This window comes from Petromyzon marinus, chromosome 37 (assembly GCF_048934315.1).
Source record: "Petromyzon marinus isolate PM22_M1 ecotype Great Lakes invasive population chromosome 37, UKy_Petmar_22M1.pri1.0, whole genome shotgun sequence".
NCBI lineage: Eukaryota > Metazoa > Chordata > Hyperoartia > Petromyzontiformes > Petromyzontidae > Petromyzon > Petromyzon marinus.
In genome coordinates, this window is record NC_133703.1 from 16082745 (window position 1) to 16104192 (window position 21448).

Consider the following 21448-nt stretch of genomic DNA (forward strand, 5'->3'; position numbering starts at 1 on the left):
AATAGTCATTTAATACATCATAATAAAATGTTTATGGAGGATTGTTTTCCTCCAATGATGAATGAAGAACTCACGACGAAGGCCTCCAAAATGCCGCGCCTGTCATGGCGGTTGTTTCACCGTATTTCGGCTGTCAGTCCTTGCGGGGTTGGTGAGCTGTGGGTACCAGGACCGGTTGAGAAATCATCAATCGGAAATGATACTTCGCCGTGACCGGGAATCGAACTCGGAACCACTAGGTGCTTACTGCGCTGTGCAACGAGCCAGCGCACCGCTGCTCTGCCCCCTGGTGTATAAAACGCACGACATTCTCCAGAAAATTGCACCCACGTTTTGATAAATCGATTGCACGTTCTACCTTTAAATTACCCACACGAAACAGGGGATCTGCGATAAAGTGTTATGTATACACTGCACACACACACACGCACATACTGGAGAGGCACGGGAAAGGGTGTTGTGGCACGTGAAGCGTTAGTAAGTTGCCAGCCCTATGTCTGGACTCTTTCCCCCTCGTCAGTGCTGACAATTGCACACTGCACCAGGTACACATTCTAGGCTGAGTCAACCCATGACCCCATGAGCCGTTTGTTCAGGTTAGGCGTACTTTTTGTGACTGCCTTCCAATCTGCGTGGATAAAAGTGGCGCGGAATTGCAAAATCGGTCAGAAGTTCCATTCAGCAGCCATCTGAGTGATATGCGTTCCGTATACTCTCCGAGCCAGAGGAGCCAGGCACCCTGCCACTGACACCAGTTTAACCCCCATGTAACCACTCATCCCTCCCCAATTTATCTAAATGCACGCAAAATAGCGTCGTCAAATAGGAGCCTAAAGTGCCTTAATTGGCCTGTGAGTAATTTATTGGCGGGTAATTATTTCCTTCACGAAAAAAAACTTTCGGCACAAAGGTACGCCTTGTCAACTCTTTCGACATCCCTATCGCCGCAATGGAACGCCTCTGAAGGGCCCCAAGGGGAGATGACAATCGTGCGATATTTTCCACTGGATGGAAGACCAGGGGCGTCCAGGGGCATCGCAGCAACCGCTCCTGGCAGTGAAAGCCCCCCCCACCCCCCCAACATTATCGAGCAATTAACTGGGTAGATAACACCAAGTCAGAATGTAAAACACGTGAATTAGGGGTTCGCCTCAGGTGCCCATTTAAAAACTCAACATGCGGAGAGACGGAGACAAAAGAGAAGTCGCGCGATAGAGAGACGGACTGAGAGACAAGACGGGAGGGGAGGGCAGGAGGCAGACGCGGCGAGATAGCTCGGACCGCTCACATTCCGCAAGCGCCTATCTCCAAAATTACAACGGCGGCCTCTTGCCTTTGTCGACGACAAGCATCAACCCTGCGCGGAAATAAATACATTTGAAAAAAAAAATCGAGCTTCCTCGTGTGCCTGCGGGCTTCTCAGACTGGCGTCAGGGGGCGAGTCCAGAGCGGTGCGTTTGCTCGCGACGCAAGACCCGCTCGCGTCGTTAGCACGCGTGCCACAAAGGGCCCGTGGGCACGCAACGAGGCAATGTCTATGTGCAATACGGCGTAGCGTGTCCACCCCGACCAATTGACCGCCCACACACGGGCACGGTGTCTGTGCACGTTGCGCAGCTTTAATTTCTCTCGGAGATTTTCCCCAATTGTCCGAGCTTTCCACGTGTCCGCCGGCACGCGGTGCAGTGGCCGCAATGGTGCGCGGAGGCTACTTGGCAGCGGGCGTCAGAGATTGCCCGACGTCACCCGCAAGCGTGCGACGACGGCATCAGGCTCAAAAATTTGTCACGTTTGAAAATGACACCGCGCGTTACTGAAGTGGGATAACACATGGCAATCATCGCAACACCCCCCCCCCCACCTTCCCCACTACTGGCAGAATAATGTCTCAGGTCACGCTTGCAAAATGAGACTCACCTTGGTTAAAAAAAAAACAAAGTTCAATAAAAAGCTAAATCTCAGTCCCCAGAGGCTGGGATTTGTTGCATTGTACTGCCGTGCAATTTCCAGCATCGATACAGAGGTAAGATACACAGGTTGCTAAAAATGTGTTTTTATTCTATTCTGGAGGTGAAGCCTGCAGCCCTTTAAAATGGGGCCTCTGGATAACGCACTGCAGGCATTGTGTTCATCAGCGGCGCCTGCCCTCCACCCCCCCTTTTGTGGATGTTAAAGGTCCCCGTGACATTCTTGGAAATAAAAGACCACTGTCTGCCAGCGTCACCAATGTATACAAGCACACGTAAAATAAATATTGTATATTTTCCCGAGATAAAAAAGCAGGACCACATGGGTAGACAATGCACGTACTCCCGATAGGATCTGCCTTGTCTAAAAATTGACGTGGCAGAAATTACGCTGGGTATATGTGTGTGTGTGTACCGAATGAATGGAATGTCATGAAATTATAAATAAATGGCATTTCATTGAATTAAAAATAAATGGCAAAATAGGTAATGTTCATGTTGTTGGTGGCCTTAAGCCAGTGATGGAAATTAAACATTCCTGTGACAGGGTCATATATATATAAACTAGCTGTACTACCCGGCTTCGCCCGGGACTTGGATCCACCACGCCCGGCCGCCTTTGTCTCTACAGTGGCGATGTTTACACACCACAGCAGTTACTTGTTTTGAGGCTGAGTCGACCTAGGGGAGGCCCAGGACCGGTTAAAATAATCGTCACCGGTGGTGGCCGTGAGCGGGAATCGAACTCGGGTCGCCGGGTTTGTAGCGCAGCGCGCGAATCGCTACGCAGTCCCCTCCCACACACAGAATAAAGATAAAGATCTCGATTTAAAGCTTTCGTGACTGCAAGGATTCATCTTCTTTGGTTCTTTCGGTAAAGTCACGTAGAATGAGAATAAAATAATAAATTGATAAAATAAAATAACACAATTAAATTCTCACGACGCTTCGGCCACAACACAAGCGGCCTTCATCAGGTGAAGGGACGAGACTTTACCGAAAGAACCAAAGAATACAAAGATCCCCCGTGTAGCCTGTAGGGGCAAGTGCTGTTAGCGAGCACCTATGAAGGCCAGAACAGCACACGAGGGGGTGGGTGGCCAGCACCACGCCTGGCCGCCTTTGTCTTCCTAGTAGCGATGTTTACACACCACACCAGTTACTCGTTTGAGGCTGAGTCGACCTAGGGGAGGCCCAAGACCGGTTGAAATAACCGTCACCGGTGGTGGCCGTGAGCGGGAATCGAACTCGGGTCGCCGGGTTCGTAGCGCGGCGTAGCGCTAACCGCTACACTACAATGCGTTACGCTTCCACGTGCGCGGGTCACGTGACGGATTTGACGTCACAGCTCACTTGCCGTGCAAAAAAAATATGCATTATTGAGCTCCCCCCCCAAAAAAAATGCGTGTATTTTTATAATTTTTGCATGGTGTACAGTCTGGAAAGTACCCACAAGGCAAATTTCAAGTTTATTGCATGTCGGGAAGTACGCTAAACATTTTGAACAGACACACATTCACAATTTTGCCTTTTATACATATGGAGATAAACTGCATATGCTACATTGGTAAACCATGCCAATTAAGCCTGGAAACTGAAATAAATAAATTAGATGTCATCAGCAGCCATTGTCTATCCACTGCTGGACTCAGGCCCCCTCACGTCATCGCCAAAACATACTTGCTTTTCACACCGATGGCTGTCCAGTATAGATGCGCAATGGGTTACTGAGCGTCGTCTGCTTTGTTATTATACCACGTTACGATCCACCATCCAAATTTCTTTGCTTAAGTACTTTCGCTTTACGTTCTGGTTTTCAGCAATGCATCCTGGGCATATTATTAGTTATATCTTCAAACGATTGCAGTCAATTACCATGAAACTGATTTACACAAAAAACCCAAAGCATCAATAATCTTTTACAATCATATGTCTTCGTAGTGAAAACACTCTGGCATTCTCTGAATCATGCCAGCTCACTCAAGAAGGTTGCTCATGACGATAAATATTTCGTATTTGTTTGTTTGCTCAAAAAGTGTGGCTTTGTGAGATTTTGTGCCATCTTGAAATTAATGTCTCACTCTCCAGAAAAAAAAGTCCAATCACATTCCTCCGATTCACTGTCTGTCAAAGGGCTGTTTTGATTTGTCTTGAATTTGGTAAAAAAAATGTGAGTTCATAAAATTATTAAAATTCAAATGGAATAGTTTACACTGTACATTATATAAGAATGTGCGCAAAAGTAATGTACATTTTAATAGTATGTTTTTTTTATTTTGTTAAGACAAATACCCCCGTTATATACTATTCTGAAGTGAAGTAAAATCCGAGACTGCCAGTTTAAACAACAACTCCAACAGGTGTTGAAGCAACCAATGAAAATGCCATTTCTTTTGAAAACAAAAAAATGCACAGTCCCTGGCCCCAAACCAGTGAGTCGTAATCTCTCCAACAAAAACGTTGTGTAAAACAACCCATAATGACCTCTAGGATCAAACATTCCCTTTCTACCAATGTATTTGAGCCAAAAGTCTCTGAACAATTCCACTGTTAAGCAGGCTCCGGTGCTTGCCATTTATATCTCCCAGGCCATTAATACGGGCAAATTAGCCAAACTGAACTTTACCATTGCCCTTCCCGTGAAAGGACCAGCAACAACAACAAAAAATGCATGCCATCTGCTCCTTGACGGACAGGCAGCTGTAAGCTTGTGACAGGGCGAGGAGTTATAGGGCATTGGCCCTAGGCGACAGACTAACGAAACCTCACAAAGGTCATGGGGGGTCACTTTGGGTCAGCGCTGACCACTTAGGTCACAAATACTGTTTTCCAAAGGATGTCAAATCAGCCGCCGAGTTTTAATCGCTTCACATCCGCTGGCATGTGGCTGCAATTTGTGTACGCGCGTTTGTCGTGAGCAGGGGCGCAGTAGATAGAGCACTGCGCTTACAATCCCAGTAACTGCGCATCAAGGGGGCCTCCTTTAGGTCATCTCAGCCTTATTAATTGAATACAGTCAAAATCATGAGGTTACAAATTACATTTGCCGTTGGGGAGGGACTCGACTGCTCATACGTGCAGATTTGAACAAATGAAGTACCAATTCTAGATTTGAAGCTTTCGTGACTGCAAGGATCCATGCTCTTTGGTTCTATTCGGTAAAGTCACGTAGGTAAAAATACACACCAACATTATGTAAACTCCCCCCCCCCCCACCGTGCCGGTCCAGTACATCATTTTATGCTAATTCCTTTGTCAAGGCGTTTTTTTGTTTTCTTCCCACACAGCTTAAAGGACGCGACCTGGGCTTGGCTGTCTTCACTCCAACGTTGTCCTCTGGACAGTCCGGTCCCTTCACCTGATGAAGGCCACTTGTGTTGTGGCCGAAACGTCGTGATTTTTTTGTTATTTTATTTTTACCTACGTGACTTTACCGAATAGAACCAAAGAGAATGAAGTACCACTTTGAAAGGAAGTCAACGGTCGTCGTTCTACGAATACAATGGGGCTTGCAGAGTAATGCGGAATTTCCACCACTGGATCAGAGTCAACAAACGTAAAAGAGCACCCACCCAATCCTAATTGGAACCCCAAGGCATTGTGACCAGTTTTCACTGCGGGTAACTGGAATCAGAACCCAATACGTGCAAAGGTTTGCATATTCGTTTTATTATCACAGACTTAGTTAAAACCATTAAATACGTTGGAACACAGGAACCACTCGATGCCAAGGGCATGTCAATTCCACACTTTGAGCCGCTGGCTCAACTCCATCTTATGGGAATTTTGACTTTGCGGTAACTGCGCCCATACTTCATATGGAAACAATTTGCGACTATTTAGTTGAGTAAAGTGCGCGCACACACACACACAAAATGTACATACCTATCTGACTGGCCGGGGGGAAAGAAACAAACAACCATCGGGCGAGTATTTGGGAACACAGAGCACGCAGCAGCTGTTGAACATTAACCTCTAGGAATGAACTGTCACTAATTGTGACCACGCGTTGTTAACGCGCACACACACACACACACGGCAGCTTCAGGCCTGAATCACCGCGCAATTCCGTCGTGTTACGGTTCACAATCAGCGCTGCTGTGGCCGGCAACGTGATCGCCTCTAGCGATTGGAACCCCCCTCTGTACGTTTCGGTGGAGAACGTGCATTATATGTTACCGCATTAATTCGCAGCCGTTTGTCATTCGGTGCCATGATGCGAGTTGATTTTTTTTTAACCCGCATAAAAAAAAATTGTATTTATCCTGGAGAAATCCGATGAGCTATGAAGCTCTTTTTCACAGATGTCCAGTAGGAGTGGGAGGAAGAGGAGGATGGGGGGAGAGCCAGCAATTTGCTCACGGGTGTCATACAAAAGAAGGGTACCCTCACCAGGCCTGTGTTTGTTGTGCTCATGATTAACGGGGCCCCGCCAAACGGCATCCTGCCCCGCGTCTTCAGGAACCCCTGGGCCGCCCAGACGATCGGAGCGTGGTTGTTGGTGAAGGGGCGGCTGAGCACCGGTCCTGATATTGCGCAGCGCTTCTGCTTGCCATCGCCGGGAGATTGAATTAACTCTGGTTACCAGCTTGAGAGCTCAGTGTGAAATCGTTGCGCCGCTGTTTAACCTCTAGATTACCTTTACTCTGAACGGCAGTCAGGTCGACACACAGTGGAGGGAGGCCCTTGTCCGGCAGCGTATTGATGCAAGTGCTGCACATTGTGTACGTGTTTTGATTTGAAGCTTTCGTGACTGCAGGAATCCATGCTCTTTGGTTCTTTCGGTAAAGTCACGTTAGAATTGAACAAACAAATCACGACGTTTCGATGGCAACACCACTTGTGTTGCGATCGAAACGTCGTGATTTGCTTTATTTTATTTCATTTCTAACTACGTGACTTTACCGAAGGAACCAAAGAGTATGTATAACGTGTGTTTTAACGAAGGGCCTAAAAACCAACCAGAGTTACCGTTTCTTAGGGGGTTATTTTTTCCCCGATACAAAGATTACTCCGTATTAATTTGGACCGAGACCGTTTTAGAGAAAGACTTCTGTTGGCTTGAGCTGCATCCCGCAGACAATCGAGCGCTTAATCCCTGGCAGTGCGACTGCAACAGTAAACTGCCAGTTTTAAGCACGTACAAATAACGCTGCACGTTCAACGGTTAGAATTAAACAAAATAAGGAGCTGAGAGAAAAACTGGAGAATGCGATGAGGCAATATATTTAAATCAGCCATTCTTCACCGTAAATCAAATTATATACTCCGGGCAATATGGGAATGTTTCAAATTACTTGTGGAATAACGCCAGAGCAACCATGGATAGACTGGTCCCGACCATGACAATGTGGAATTTCCACCACTTGTTAAGGCCCACCACATGCTCATTTGCGCAGGAAGACATGATATGTCTGTTCGAAATGTTTAGCATACTTCCCAACATGCAACAAACTTGAAATGTGGCATGTGGGTAGATTCCATACTGGACACAATGCAAAAAGTATAAAAATAGACTTTTGTATTTGGGGGGGGGGGGGGGCGGGGCGCAGTAATGCATATATTTTGCACGGCAAGTGAGCGGTGACGTCTCATCTGTGATGTCACCCGCATGCGGCAGCGTTACGCTGTGTGCCTGCTGACGTCACACACCCCACCACCCACCGCATAGGCCGTGTATTAATCCGAGAAAAGAATCCAGATCTCGGGCGAAGCTGGGTAGTAAAGCTAGTCGTTCTTATAGCACGAAAACAGATAAGCAGACAATGTCCCTTCATAGATGTGTCTCTCCACATGAAAACATTATAAAAGTATTCTTGAAGCAACCCATCGGGCCCACGGTATTCTGGGAGTGTTTAACATCAGCGGCATTGACTCAGTACAAGCAAACTCTAGTCCAGCTTTGACATACAGCGTCTCATCAGCAGATTCAGGCCTGCCCAAATCGGAACTGATGGACTACCAGATGCCATAAGCAAGGATCCTTTCAAATTCTTGGCTCTTTCGGTAAAGTCACGTAAAACCACAGCAAAACAAATTATTGCTGTGCTTTTCACACCTGAAGATTGCTTGTGTTGCAATCTAAACGTTGTGAGAATTTTATTGTTTTATTGTTATCATTTTATTTCCCTTCTACGTGACTTTACCGAAAGAACCAATAATATAAATCCCTGCAGTCACAAAAGCTTTAAATCGAAATTTAAGGATCCTTTCGTGAAGATGTTACTATAATTTTTTTAAGTTAAGCTTGGTTCATCCATCACCAGCACCACCCTGACAACATTTGCCACTACGTGGCCAGTGACATCACCACGGCACTTTTGCCAGGCTAGATGTACTTTGAGGCCACGTGAAGCGTTGAAGGCTTGCTGGCAGGACGTCAAGGTACAGATCCAGGTGTTATGGGTTCACCGAGCACGACCGGCAAAAGGTACCACACCTGCGCTCCCCACCGTGACGACGTCTTGCATTTTATCCAGCCCGGCGCTCCGCTCGCCGTCGCGAGCGTCGCTCCGGCCGTGCCCGCCGGTGGCACTTACCGACGATCATGACGTTGAACTCCAGCCCTTGCTTCATGGCCTTTCGTCTCATCTGCTCCAGCACCGCGTCGATGCCCACGTAGCCGAAGAGCTCCACGCCGATGCCCTTCCACGGCGGGCGCGGCAGCAGCGCCGGTTCGCCGGGGGCAACCCCGCCATCCCCGCCCGGCGGCTCCGTCGCCCTGGGGGGCCCGCTGGGCGGCTCCGTCGCCCTGGGGGGCCCGCTGGGCGGCTCCGTCGAGCCGAACCCGTTCCTCGTGGCGCGCGGCGTGAGCTCGCCTCCCTCCCGCTCGCTCATGGCCTGCGACTGGCTCCCGAAGGATATGACTCCTGGGAAGCAGAGAGACGGCAAATTGTGTGAGTTCTCGTCGTCGTCGTCGTCGCTTAATATCTATGCAGCGCCTCCCGTGCGGCACATCTCGAGGTGCCCTGTTGGTAACCCCCCCCCCCCCCCCACCCCCACCAGCTGGCCCTGTAAGACACAGCACCAACAGCCACGTGGGCACGGGTCTGCCAGCAAGACGTGATGCTGCTTCCTCATTAAACAATAACACGAGTCATGGATCCAAGTTGGACAATGACCCCAGGTGCGCCTGAGGTGGCCTACTCTTTTTTCTAATAACGTCACGGGAACTTCAATGCCCACTCCGAAGCAAGCGGCGCGTACCCCATTGCTGATGCACCCACAGTTTTGACCAGGCCGGCCGCTGGGCCCGGACCCCCGCGGAACCCTGCAACGAGCGCCGGCGCGGGATAATCCCATTCCCAGATACTGCGCAGACGCCATGGGTTCAAAGGTTTCACGCCACCGGCAATTACCGCGGATTCTCAAGTGTAAGCCACGCTAGACGCCGAATGCCAAGGCCTCCAACAGTCACACCGGAGGAACACTCGTCAACGATCCCGGCAATAGCGGGAGAAATGTCCCAAGTCGTTTTAGACGAACGCCTTGTTTTACAGACGAGCGCCTTGTTTTACAAACACAACTGTGCTGTGGTTCACTCTGTCCGTCCATGTTGTGGCCAAGTGATGCTCCAGTCGGGGCACCCGACTCGCAATCAAAACAAAGGACGGATCAAGATCAAGATGTCATCACGGCAAAAAGCCATTGACGCCACCACACTTCACAAACGCGTTCTATCTTCTCCCAGATACCGCCGCAGCATCAGCTGCTGCGGCGGTAGACTCGCAATCATAAGCTTGTCAATTAAAATCCTAGTTGAGGTGGCTTCTTAGAAGAGCAATCACATCATGCCGTTTCCTTTGGAAATACTGACTCCCACTACCAGAGGAATGTGGAATGTCCACCTATGGTTCAGGGCCACCAGTGAAGAGAACTAAGCTAGCTAACTCTTTTTCCTAAGTGACCCGGCCACAGATGACAGTTCAAAAAAGTGGCTTATCATGTTGAAACATATCACAGTCAAATACTCGAAACGCATGTTTCTAAATGTGGAGGGAAAAATCAGAGGGTCCGGAGAAAAATCCACACGGCCACGGGGAGTGAGACTTGCAAAATCCAAATAAACAGGCATCAGGTTGGGGATCGAACCCGCGCCTTCCTGTATACCAGGCGAGGGAGTTAACATCTTGCCACCACGGCACCCCAAAGCACAGCCTGGTGCACATTTAGAGCACAGCGACACTTTGACTCGCGTCTCTGAATGCGTGCTGTGTGCACCGCGAGCTCCTAATGAATGGCTGTCATACTCGAAGGACCGTTGCATGCATCGCACAGTTGCTTGGCCTCGTTCATCCCCACCCAGCATGTGCCAGGGGAAGCGATACGCCCGCAAGTGTTCGACGCAAAGACCTCCCAACAGATGCCGCTTTGTTTGGGTGGGATGGAGCTATCTGTCGCCGGTAAGCCAGTACGGGCCGCTTGTATCTGCCCAAATTTAGCAAGTCCCATCTGTTCCCCGGCCACGTGACATAAACGAGCCCCGTCGTCTATTTTCTAGAGTTCTGTATATATATTTTTTTTAAACTTGTTTTTTGTATCCATTAAGAGAGGGAAAGACAGAGCAGCATTAAAACGTTTAATTTTGTATAAACGGCCCCATTATTTGTGTCTGGCTGCCTCTCGCAAGGACTGTGTCAGCCACTCTGCTGTACGATGTTTTCCGGGTTGCTAGGTCCCAAGTACGTAGCTGTAGTAGTGGTTTGTAATTATAGATTCATTACATGCACCGTGTCAATACAATGCTGGGTCAAGATCCCCACACACCATGTTGGCTGAGGGTAGTTGTTCAGTTAACACCGTTGCACGATGCATCCAACAACCTGCGGTCGATTCTGGGCCACAGGTGTCATCATCTTCTTAGTACGGCTGACGTTGGTGTAGAGCAGCGACTATCATTTTACATTGAGGTGGTTGAGCCGGATAATTGCGTTAGGAGTAGCGGAGTGACGTGTCACTGGAGCGCCTCCTCCGTTTTTGTGAATCGGGCATCTAGTCGTCATTTGCTTCGTGATTCTGTGCAGAGTGACCTCAGTCGTCGCACGCAGTGGCGAGTTATTAAATTATCCGTTTTGCGTTATGATCATCATCATTTTCATCAAAGTATCCGCATCTGCTGCTGCCATAGTTTGTGTGCGGACGCGGTTTAGTGTGAGCTGGGGATGGTTGTGGAAGATCGAAGCCAGGGATCTTGTGGGTCGGGTCGTATCAGGGGGAGGTGTTTGTTGAGTGACTTCTTGACGGGTGACGTCGACGACGAGTCACATCTGAACAAGTCCTAGGATCCCCTGGAGCATTGCCCAAGCCGCGGTGAACGGTACGGTGAAGTATGGTCAAACACAAGCCTCACGACTGACACGGCATGTCTAGGCCGTCGTTTAACAGTGCCTCTAAAATATTTATTTCAATTATTATTTATTTTAACAGTCATGATGGTTAAATAAAAAAATATATATATAAAATACTGTACAACAGAATGGCTGATGCAACGCTTGCTAGAGACAGCCGGACAACAACAATGGGGGTGTTGTCTCAACAGTCATATCTTTTGGCCATGGTCAAACAGGGAATACAGGCAGCAACATTATTGTCTGAACACGAATCGGGCAATGCCAGCCAGGCCCTCTCCCTGGGGACATGTACAGATATATTCCTCTCCAGCCGTCCAGCCTCCATGCTCCCCCTTTCTTCCTCCCTCGCCTGTACTTCCTCCTGCCTTCCTCCCCCGCTACCCCCACCACCCTCTTTCTCTCTTGCCAATGTAGGCATCGGGTGAGTGACCTGATCGGGCGACAAGAATTCCTGAAGACAAGAAAGTGTCTGTGGACATCCTGAAAAGGCACGAGATAATTTCTACAACATTATCTTCGGGACAGTGTCCTTAAATTGTTGTGCACCAGCCAAGATGTGAGATATGTACGATTTGCAACTGAAGTTGAGTCACATGTAGCTCTGTTGTAAGTGGATATTTAGATACGGAATGTTTTAAATTTAATTGATGAAATAGAAACAGACTCAAAACACATAACTGTACAAAAGAGGGCCTTTAAAAATTTTCATATTGTAGTAATTATGCATTTTAAGTCACAATCCAAAGAATATTTTTATTAGACAAATTCTGCTTTAGTGGCGTTTGGTCACAGGATTCTACATGGATCAGTGGTGAGAATTCTGGAATGACATCTGGGGTTGAATCTGGGCAGCTGCTTGTGAATACACCAGGTTCTCCAGTGCCAGCGAGTTGATGATCACAGCACGGCTACCGTCGTAATAAATTTGGCTTTGCACTTTATTCGGGAAAAAAATTCCGGCTCTCGGAATTAAATATATCAGTTGGACCGCCGTGTAACAAAAAGTATGTTTTTGATATATCCGCATCCATGGGCCATCCTTTAACATGTATGAGATTGCTTGAACTGCTCTGGCAGAATTCCAAATGGGTACTTTGTCTCATGGCATGATGTCAATGGTCAATCGGGAGAACGAGTAAAACAATTGGCGGGTTAACCTTGGTCGGTTGACCTTGGCCGTTTGAGGAATGAACAATATTTCATGATAACGTGCCGAGAAAAAGCGCACTTTTATATTTTAAAAAATATCAACTAAACCCTTTGCTTGTCTAAATTACCAAGATTTTAAGCTGTGCAGCGGTTGGCATCTTGCTACGTGCTCAAAAAACAATAAAGATTACTCATCGCCGTACAAACAAACGTATAAACATTCTGCACACTTGTTCATTAACTACTCGGTTCACAATCTAACTAATTTTTTTTTCCCCATGACAGAACGGGCTCGTTGCCGGCCGGCAATTAATAACAAAGACACGTCCACTGCACAGTTTGACATCGGTATTGTGCAGGCCAAGCTGACCTAAGGGAGGACCCTTCCACAGTAAGCCACACAATGGAAGGCCACTCGCTCGCACAAAGTGAAGGGCACCGGACCTCTAGCCACACCCCCGCCCCTGCCCCCTACCATGCTCTGTATCCTCAGATCATCACAGAAAACTGTTGAAAAACAATAATAAACAACGCACGTTCGTGCGTTGGTTCGAGCGAGCCTGGGAGAGGAATAAATGTGCCATTTCCCAAAACACGACGGGGTCATTTCGAAGACATCACATCCGACCGTGCAAAATGTCCATGAAACTGAGCCGTGGCCACCATCCGCCCGTGCACTCCTCCTCCCCCAGCCTCCATCAATATTTCCTTCACACCCCCCCCCTTCCACTTTAACACCTCCTGTCAACCTTCACCAACCCCGTCCAGGCTCTCGCGAGGCACAAATCGGCGGCTCGCACTGACGAGTGAGAAAAACGATTGAACTTCCGCAAAGGCATCATGCTTGCCCGCCCTGCAAGCGAGCGACCGAGCATCCTGTGTGGCCCCGCGTGTCCGATGATGAATTCGGTAGAAACTTTGGGCAGCACCGGCATCATTAGGGGGACCAATGCTTTGGGATCACGGTTATTTTTCGGTAATAATATAAGGTTAGTACAAAACAGCTGAATTCGGGTGCTTAAACTCCCCGGAACGTGCAGCGGAACGTCGGACATCGTGCCAATTAAGATGGCACGCCTGATGCGGCTGCTTGCAATTAACCGGTAGAACGTCATACTCAAATTGCAAATGCTGTGGATTTATTCTCCAACACACCGGTGTGCCAAACGAGTAATAATTTGCCAAGTTCTGTGTACGTGTCAAACTTTACTAATTGGCTGCGTCGGGTGGTGGCGGGTTTAACGACACATTTATGTTTACGCGATCTAACCAGAAAATAACTTCTATTATGGGGTACCAACCCGGCAATTGTATTGGAGAACTGTGCAGCACATTATTAAAATGGAGGCTGCCTTAACTTATTGTCTTGGCAGCTTGCTACACTCTGCAATGAAAGTAACTGTAAAGCTTAAAACAATCGTTGTACAGTAATATATGCATAAGTGTGATGGGTTGGATGGATGCGGTTCATTTAAAACGTAGGCTTAAGGGAAGCGCAAGACTGGAGGGCGTTTTCGCAATTCTGGCAACTGCCTGACGAAGCTGGTTGCAACTACCAGCGGAAAATCTTACCCAATTGTGAAATGTCGTGAGATTTCTCTCCACCACACTAGTGGTGGCGGCGGTGGTGATGTTGCTGCTGCTGAAGCAGTCGTAAAAAAAGCTCGCGCACGTTTATCCGTCTCGCGACAACTTTATTGAATGGCCGTGTCGGGTTGTTTTGAGGAGGGCAAAGCGACACAATTGATTCGTGACCCACGAATCAATTGTGAATGGAGACGCGGCTTGTTTCAATGAAATAAAATAAACCAAAAAATCGTCGGGCCTCTTCGGATTTCTGCTCGCATTATTTCCTGGGAAAACACCCACCTGCACGGTTCGTGTGTTTGTACGAACGTGCACGCATACACACAAAAGACAAAGATCCCCCGTATAGCCTTAAAATACGGTTGGGGCAAGTGCTGTTAGCGAGCACCTTTGATGGCCGGCACGGCACATGAGGAGGTGGGTGGCCAAGACCACGCCCGGGCCGCTTTTGTCTCCCGAGTGGCGATGTTTACACATCGCACCACGTACTCATACAAGGCTGAGTCGACCTAGGGGAGGCCCAGGACCTAGTTAGATAATCGTCATTGGTAATCGTCATTGGTGTTGGCCGCGAGCTGGAATAGAACTGGGGTCACCAGCTTCGTAGCGCAGCGCGCTGACCGCTACACTACCGCTCCCATACACACACACACGTGTGTACACGCACGTACACAGGCACGCGCGCGCACACACGTGCGCACAAATACACATTCCTTTGGGAAATTATCAGCAAATGAATGGCAGTAGAAACATCAACACTTACACTGGTGCGAATTAAATCTCTCCGGGGATACCTATAGTAGAAATAAACCCGTTAAACAAGAACCTCATTGCTTGTGACACGACCGTGTTATATATTTTTTTTTATTTTTGGTTCTTTTGGTTGAAGGATTGACAGTTTTTCATACCTCATTTGCCCTCTAAACATTACAGTAACCTAATTATAAGGCCGGCTTAATTATTTTTAAATGCAATTACACCCAATATTCACTAGTTGCATGGTCGTACTGAACGCTAGCGCTGCGCTAATATCGCGCATATATAGCGTATGCGTTTTATATGCACACACGTTTTCGTATTTAATCGCAGTAAGTTGCACTGGGGTGGAGAAGTTGGACCAGTCTCTAATGGAAATCTGTGAAAAGGAGCTTCATAGCTAATCGGTATTCTCCAGGATATATAAAGATTCCGATTCTGAATCTGGAGCGGTGGTTTGTGCACCGTGCTCAGAACCCGGGGAAGCGAGTTTGATTCCTGGCCACGGCTAACATGAGTGGCGAGAGATAGCTAAACCCGGCCGAGTCCCCTCTCACACCTCCTGTTCACCTTCACTCAGTGGGGAGTCGCTCATTCCATTCTGCTGGGCCACCACATCCCTCTGGACCTCCCACCCTCTGACATCCGTGATGATAAAGATGATGATGATTATTATTTTTTAATCGGTTTGAAACTGGCAAAAAAGAGGTCCCGTAGATATACCTGCTCAACCCGAGCTGTCAATGCTTTGATACTCTGCATTGCCGATGTGCTGTTTCGCCTTTTGTGGCGTTCTCTGGCATAGCAGTGGTGAGAGAAGGGCATAAAGAAGACTGCCTCTCGTCGTTTAGACCAGGGGTCCCCAACCCCCGGGCCACGGACCGGTACCGGTCCGTGGCCTGTTAGGAACCGGGCCGCACAGCAGCAGGAGGTGAGAGCGGTGAGTCCGTGCTTGGCCCGCCCCCATTATTTTATTATTCACAACTTCCGTCCGCGTCTCTTTCCCGCACTGCGCACTTGTGTCTCAGTCACAGTGTTGGTAAAGCCCACAAGCTAACCCCTAGTAGCCACAATGAGTAAACAACAAACGTCGCTGGAGATCTTCTTTGAAAAGGGGGAAGACCCAATGATGAACCCCCCCCCCCCACCCCGGTCCGTGAAAAATTTGTCTTCCACGAAACCGGTCCTTCTGGGGCCAAAAAGATTGAGGGCCGCTGGTGTAGGCCAATCCGTTTCAAAGACAATCCATGCATTATTATCAGAGCATGTTTGTTTGGGTGTTTTGCCACAAGCGTGTGTGGCTAACGCAGACTTTGATGCCTTGCAAAAGGTGTCTATTTGGTGTTTGAACATCCTAACACCTCCTGTGCTATTGCCACAGAGGGCAAAAGCCTATTCTTTGACTCCCTGCCTCGAGAAAAGTCCAGGCTCAAGACTTCCATCTTCCTTCTGCCTCCGACTGCCTTGCTTCTCTTTATACAGGGTGCTTCAAAAAACACGTTAACACTTCGGAGAATTGGCAACAACGCCGCAAGAAGTGTACTGCCTCTGGGCTCCAGAGACTACCTGGAGAAGATTGACAATGATGGCGGACAAGTGGGAGACTCTTTGACTTTTTGAAGCTATTAACATGACATTTGTTATCATGTTACAGAGTATTGTCCGTTACTATCTATTAAAAGCGATAGTTCCATGTGAGTTTACCATTTTTTGAAGCACCCTGTGTATATATAAAAACATATCCACAAACTCTTTGGTTCTATTCGGTAAAGTCACGTAGGTAAAACATAAAACAACAAAAATCACGACGTTTCGGCCACAACACAAGTGACCTTCATCAGGTAATGAAGGCCACTTGTGTATATCCACGTACATGCTTCTCTTTCCCTGTCTTGCATATCTCCCACACTTTAGAGCTGCAAATACAGGCTACGCTTTTCATTGCTCTGTATTATTTGCAATTGTCTCAATGAAAATGCAATGATAACGAGTTCGTCCCTTCAGCGCGTGCTGCTTCACCACGGAGTTCTCAAGGTTACCGTGAGTGAAAAGTCATCGTTGTCTATTATGCGAATCCTGCCACTGAATACGCCGTAATACAACCAACAGTGGTTTGCTTTAAAAAAAAAAAACCTACAATAGACTTGGTAATTCCATAAAATTCTGTATTTAAAAAGTTCTAAACGCATCGCCAGGTTATACGCAAGAAAAAATACATCAGCAGTGTTCCTTAAATGGGTAGACGGGACGCTGCCATGAGAATGTGGCATTTCCACCACTGGTTCAGGGGCCCACTAACAGACTGGAGTATCGTCCCATTGCTCATGCGAGCAGGGAGCCTAGTTTGTTTAAATATATCGCAATGAAATATGCATATTGCTCACGAACTGAGATAGCTCGCAAGCGAAAACCATCTCGTGACAAGGTCACGTCTCGAAACCCACTTACACAGCGCGTACAAGTAAATTACAAGCCTATGTTTGCTGTGGCAAGAATTGTGTTGTTCTGCAAGTTAATGTTGTTGTTATGCAAGCTCCTGTGAATGCCACAACGCTGCAAGACAACGAGGGATGACAACAGTAACGTATAAAATATCGAACAAACAATCAAACAAAAACCTGCTGACTTAACTTAGCATGTGGATGCCGGTTCGTTAAAACAAAAAAACAGCAACCGTTTTATTTTTCTCAAAATCCTTTTTTTTTAGTTCAACGCAAACGGCAGTAGCAATTTACCTTGCAGACAAAGTGGAGAAATCAGCGGCACATGAAAAAGTATCCTCACAGACAGCGACGCGCGAGAACAAAAGGATTTCGAGCGGCAGAACGGCGAGGAAGCACTTTGCGCGCACTCATTTCAATGCCATTCCGGCGAGAGAGGAGGGGGATATACAAAACAAACCTCAAGAGGCACAGCGAGCGAGCGGAGAGCAAGCAAAGAGCTCGCCACTTTGGAGGGTGGCTGGGGAAAACGTTTGCCTCGAGGCTGGGGAAGCTCACAATGGGCGAGCTTTGACTACGCGCGCGCGAGGGGCATACAGATGAGCGGCCGGGCCACCGAGAGGAGAAGCGCCCCCCACCACCACCCCTCGCTTCTTCCCAGGCCCGACACGTGTGTAAGCGCGCACGTGTGTAAACCGCGACACCACCGCACGCACGCACACACACGCGTGCGTGCGTGCGTGCGCACTTACACGCGTGTGTGTGTGTGTGCGGTGGTGTCGCGGTTAGCGCGCTGGGCTACGAGTTCCATTCCCGCTCACGGCCGACAGCGGTGACGATTGTCTGAGCCGGTCCCGTGCCTCCCCTAGGTCGACTCAGCCTCAAATGAGTAGCTCCCTCGTGTGCCGTGCCGGCCTTTATGGGTGCTCGCCAACAGCACTTGCCCACTACAGTCTGTTCAGGCTACACGGGGGACATTTGTCCTTGTTGTGATGCGTGCCGCGCACCCATTGATAATGCGGCACTATCTGAACGCGTGTCTCGGGGGGGGGGGGGGGGCTTCTCGCGGGCATGACGAATACGGACGATGATAAGGCTGGCATTGTGGGAGTGGGACAGAGCACACGAGTGTGGCGTGCCTGCGAGGAGGGCGGACGGGCATTTCTTGATTTTTTTTGGGGGGGAGGGGTTGAGCAGAAATTCTGAAATCCAAAAGAAATAAACGGCTGAAATCGTGAGCCGGTGTAAAACGGATTGCCGAGAGGGATTTTTGTTTTAAATTCACGCTGTCAAACCGAAGTTGATGTAATATAAAGTACAAACGGTGTTTATTTTTGTGATACTATGTGAATTATATAAAGACCCGTGCAGTCAAATGGAGTCAAACATATTGTTGCTTTGTCAATTATAATAACGTGTAATAAAGATTACAATAAAAAAATATATATATACAGCCCAATTGCCAATCCACTGCTGGATCAATGCCTACGACCCATGCCGTATCGATCATGGGGGTTGTTTGACCAGAGGGTGGTTGGTGAACGTGGAGGCGCTGGACCAGTTCAGATATCCCTCACCACTAATGTTAGACGTGGCCAGGAATTTAACTCGGGTGGCTGAGCTTGAAGCGCAAGGCCACTGCACCATCACTCTCGTTCTCGCACTGTTCATCTCCCCACCGCACGTGTTGGTACGTACACTCGGAGATCTCCCTTTAGTCCCAAGCAAGTAGTCGTGCGGTAGCGCACACCCGCCGAGAATTAAATGCAGCTTAGCGAACTGGTTCAGGGAGTTGAAAGAAATGTAACGATTTCTCCCGCTTCGGTCCAAACATTTGCCACTATCACATCCTGCAGCTTCATTCCATCGCACGCGCTGGCGGGGAATGCGAAGGCAACTCCGCTGTAACAGCTGCAATGAAACTGTCACAATAAGTCCACTGATCACTTATCGAATGCCTTGGCAGTTCTTCACACTAGGCGCGTGACATCGCCGCTCAATCTGACCCACTTGGTCACCATCAGCCCTTAACATCTCCCAACAATTGTGAGCCCCCACGCCGTGAACACGGAGAGGGACGCTGCCGCGATGCAACGGTTAGAACGCTGGATCTGTAATCCAGAGGTTGCCAGTTCGATATCGCACGCAGCACGACGTTTTTTGTTTTAACTGTCCCCCCCCCCCCCCCAATTTCCTCTCTCCACCTCTGTCTTCCTGGCGGTATAAATTAGCCGTCCCATGACTAATTTGATCGTGTATTAATCAGTGCCGGATTATCATAGTAGGAAAATTAGCATAGCAGCAAAAGTAGCGTATGCTACGGGCCCCGCACTTTCAAGGGCCCCGCGCTAAATGATTTCAAGCTATCAATTCCGGTTCAGTGAATCTGCACTTGCTCTATTACTATAGTACTATACTGCCTTTAACTTTTATGAACGACAGGCCCCGCACTAGCTTAATCCGGCACTGGTATTAATAATACAAGTGTTGGTACTCCCACCTCGCCCAAGATGTCTGGCCAGGGTGGAAGTTGGGCCAAAATACCCTCTAGATCAGCGGTTCCCAACCTTTTTGGCATCAGGGACCGGTTTCGTGGAAGACAATTTTTCACGGACCGAGGGGGTTGGGGGGGGGGGTTCATCATTGGGTCTTTCCGCCTTTTCAAAGAAGCTCTCTAGCGACGTTTGTTTTTTACTCATTGTGGCTACTAGGGGTTAGCTTGTGGGCTTACCAACACCACGTGACTGAGACAAGTGCGCAGTGCGGGAAAGAGGCGCGGACGGAAGTGTTAAATAATAAAATAACTAGCGGGCCACGCGCGGACTCACCGCTCTCACCACCTGCTGCTGTGCGGCCCGGTTCCTAACAGGCCACGGACCGGTACCGGTCCGCGGCCCGGGAGTTGGAGACTCCTGCTCTAGATGTACTGTTTAAATCTCCCCTCTCGTTCCGGCCCTTCCGCCAGCAGTGGCGTAAGCGAGCAACTTCAGCGCTGCACCTTAACCTCTATCTTGAACACATTTACAGAATTAGCACAGTCCCCAAGGCACCCTTTGTCATATATTTAACTTTCAAATCTCAACATCTCCAGAAGAAGGCCAGTCAGCTGAAACTAATCGATGTTTTCCTCTTTCATCTCCGTTCGAGATACAATAGGACGCATGTTGAACTTGTTATTCAAACTGAATTTAATTACATTCTTGATGAAGAATTATGTAAAGGAAAACTTTGAAATTAAACATTTGGTTCGTCCTTCACTCATGGCAAGTTAAAGCAAATGTAGGCCAAACCAATTTTGTTTTTACCCCGAAGAATACGGCTTTCATGGCCTTGTATGTGTTACATAAATAAGCAAATGACAACTAATACGCCGCTTGCTGTTGAATAAAACCCGATTCACACCAGCACGTTCGTACCTTGCGGAGTAGAATGGCAAAACGCAAACATTCCCTGCCATACATGGGAAAAGCTGTCACCCACACACAGACTCTTTAGTGTGTACATCTGCAGTGGATGTACGTGGACCCCTTTTTACGCATATTGTACAAACAACGTAAACATTGCCCAGTGTAAACATGCATCGCTTAGGCTTGTTTTTATTACAATGTCACATTGGAGTGTCCCGCAGCTCACTGGCCGAGCTGGCTGGAGACCACCCTGACATAAGGATGAGTCTGGTCTTGAAAAGTTACAACCAAAACTAAGGTGTTTACAATGTGCCTTTTTTAGAGCTTGCATCTCCAGCAATGTGTGTTCGCAAGACAATATCGCCTTTGGTTTGAAATGCCCGTATAGACTTGTCGATCTAAACAAATGTTTAAATAAAAACAATCATTCAGGTGTTTTTACTGACGTGTGGGGCAAAGTGGAAGCCAAAAATCTACCTATATTGTTAATTTAGGATCATGAACGTTGAAGTTAAACCCTTGGGCCCATCGAAAAGTAAAACATGATAATTATAATCATTCGGCCCAAAGATTTCACTTCAACGTTCTTGATCATAATTATAAATTATATTAACAGTGCAATGAATTATTATACTATAACGATGTGCCTTTTATGGGCTTCATAATTCATTTATAATTAACAATTATAATGAAGATTCTTTACGTTAAACGATGATCGCAAGACGAGCTGCTGGAGGCATAAGAATAGGTGCACTGGAGGCGAGCGGTGTGAGCCCCCTTCGTTACATTTG

General features: G+C 48.0%; 1 protein-coding gene across 5 annotated transcripts in view; it reads right to left on the reverse strand.

Annotated features, from left to right (window-relative positions):
* LOC116949693 (neuronal-specific septin-3-like) overlaps positions 1–21448 on the reverse strand; it is a 209394-nt gene that overhangs the window by 54245 nt on the left and 133701 nt on the right. For 3 of the 5 annotated variants that reach the window (XM_076072333.1, XM_076072334.1, XM_032967279.2), the window contains one exon: positions 8507–8836. In XM_076072333.1, coding sequence (XP_075928448.1) covers positions 8507–8836 — 330 coding nt within the window. The other 2 variants (XM_032967280.2, XM_032967277.2) reach the window with 2 other exon arrangements.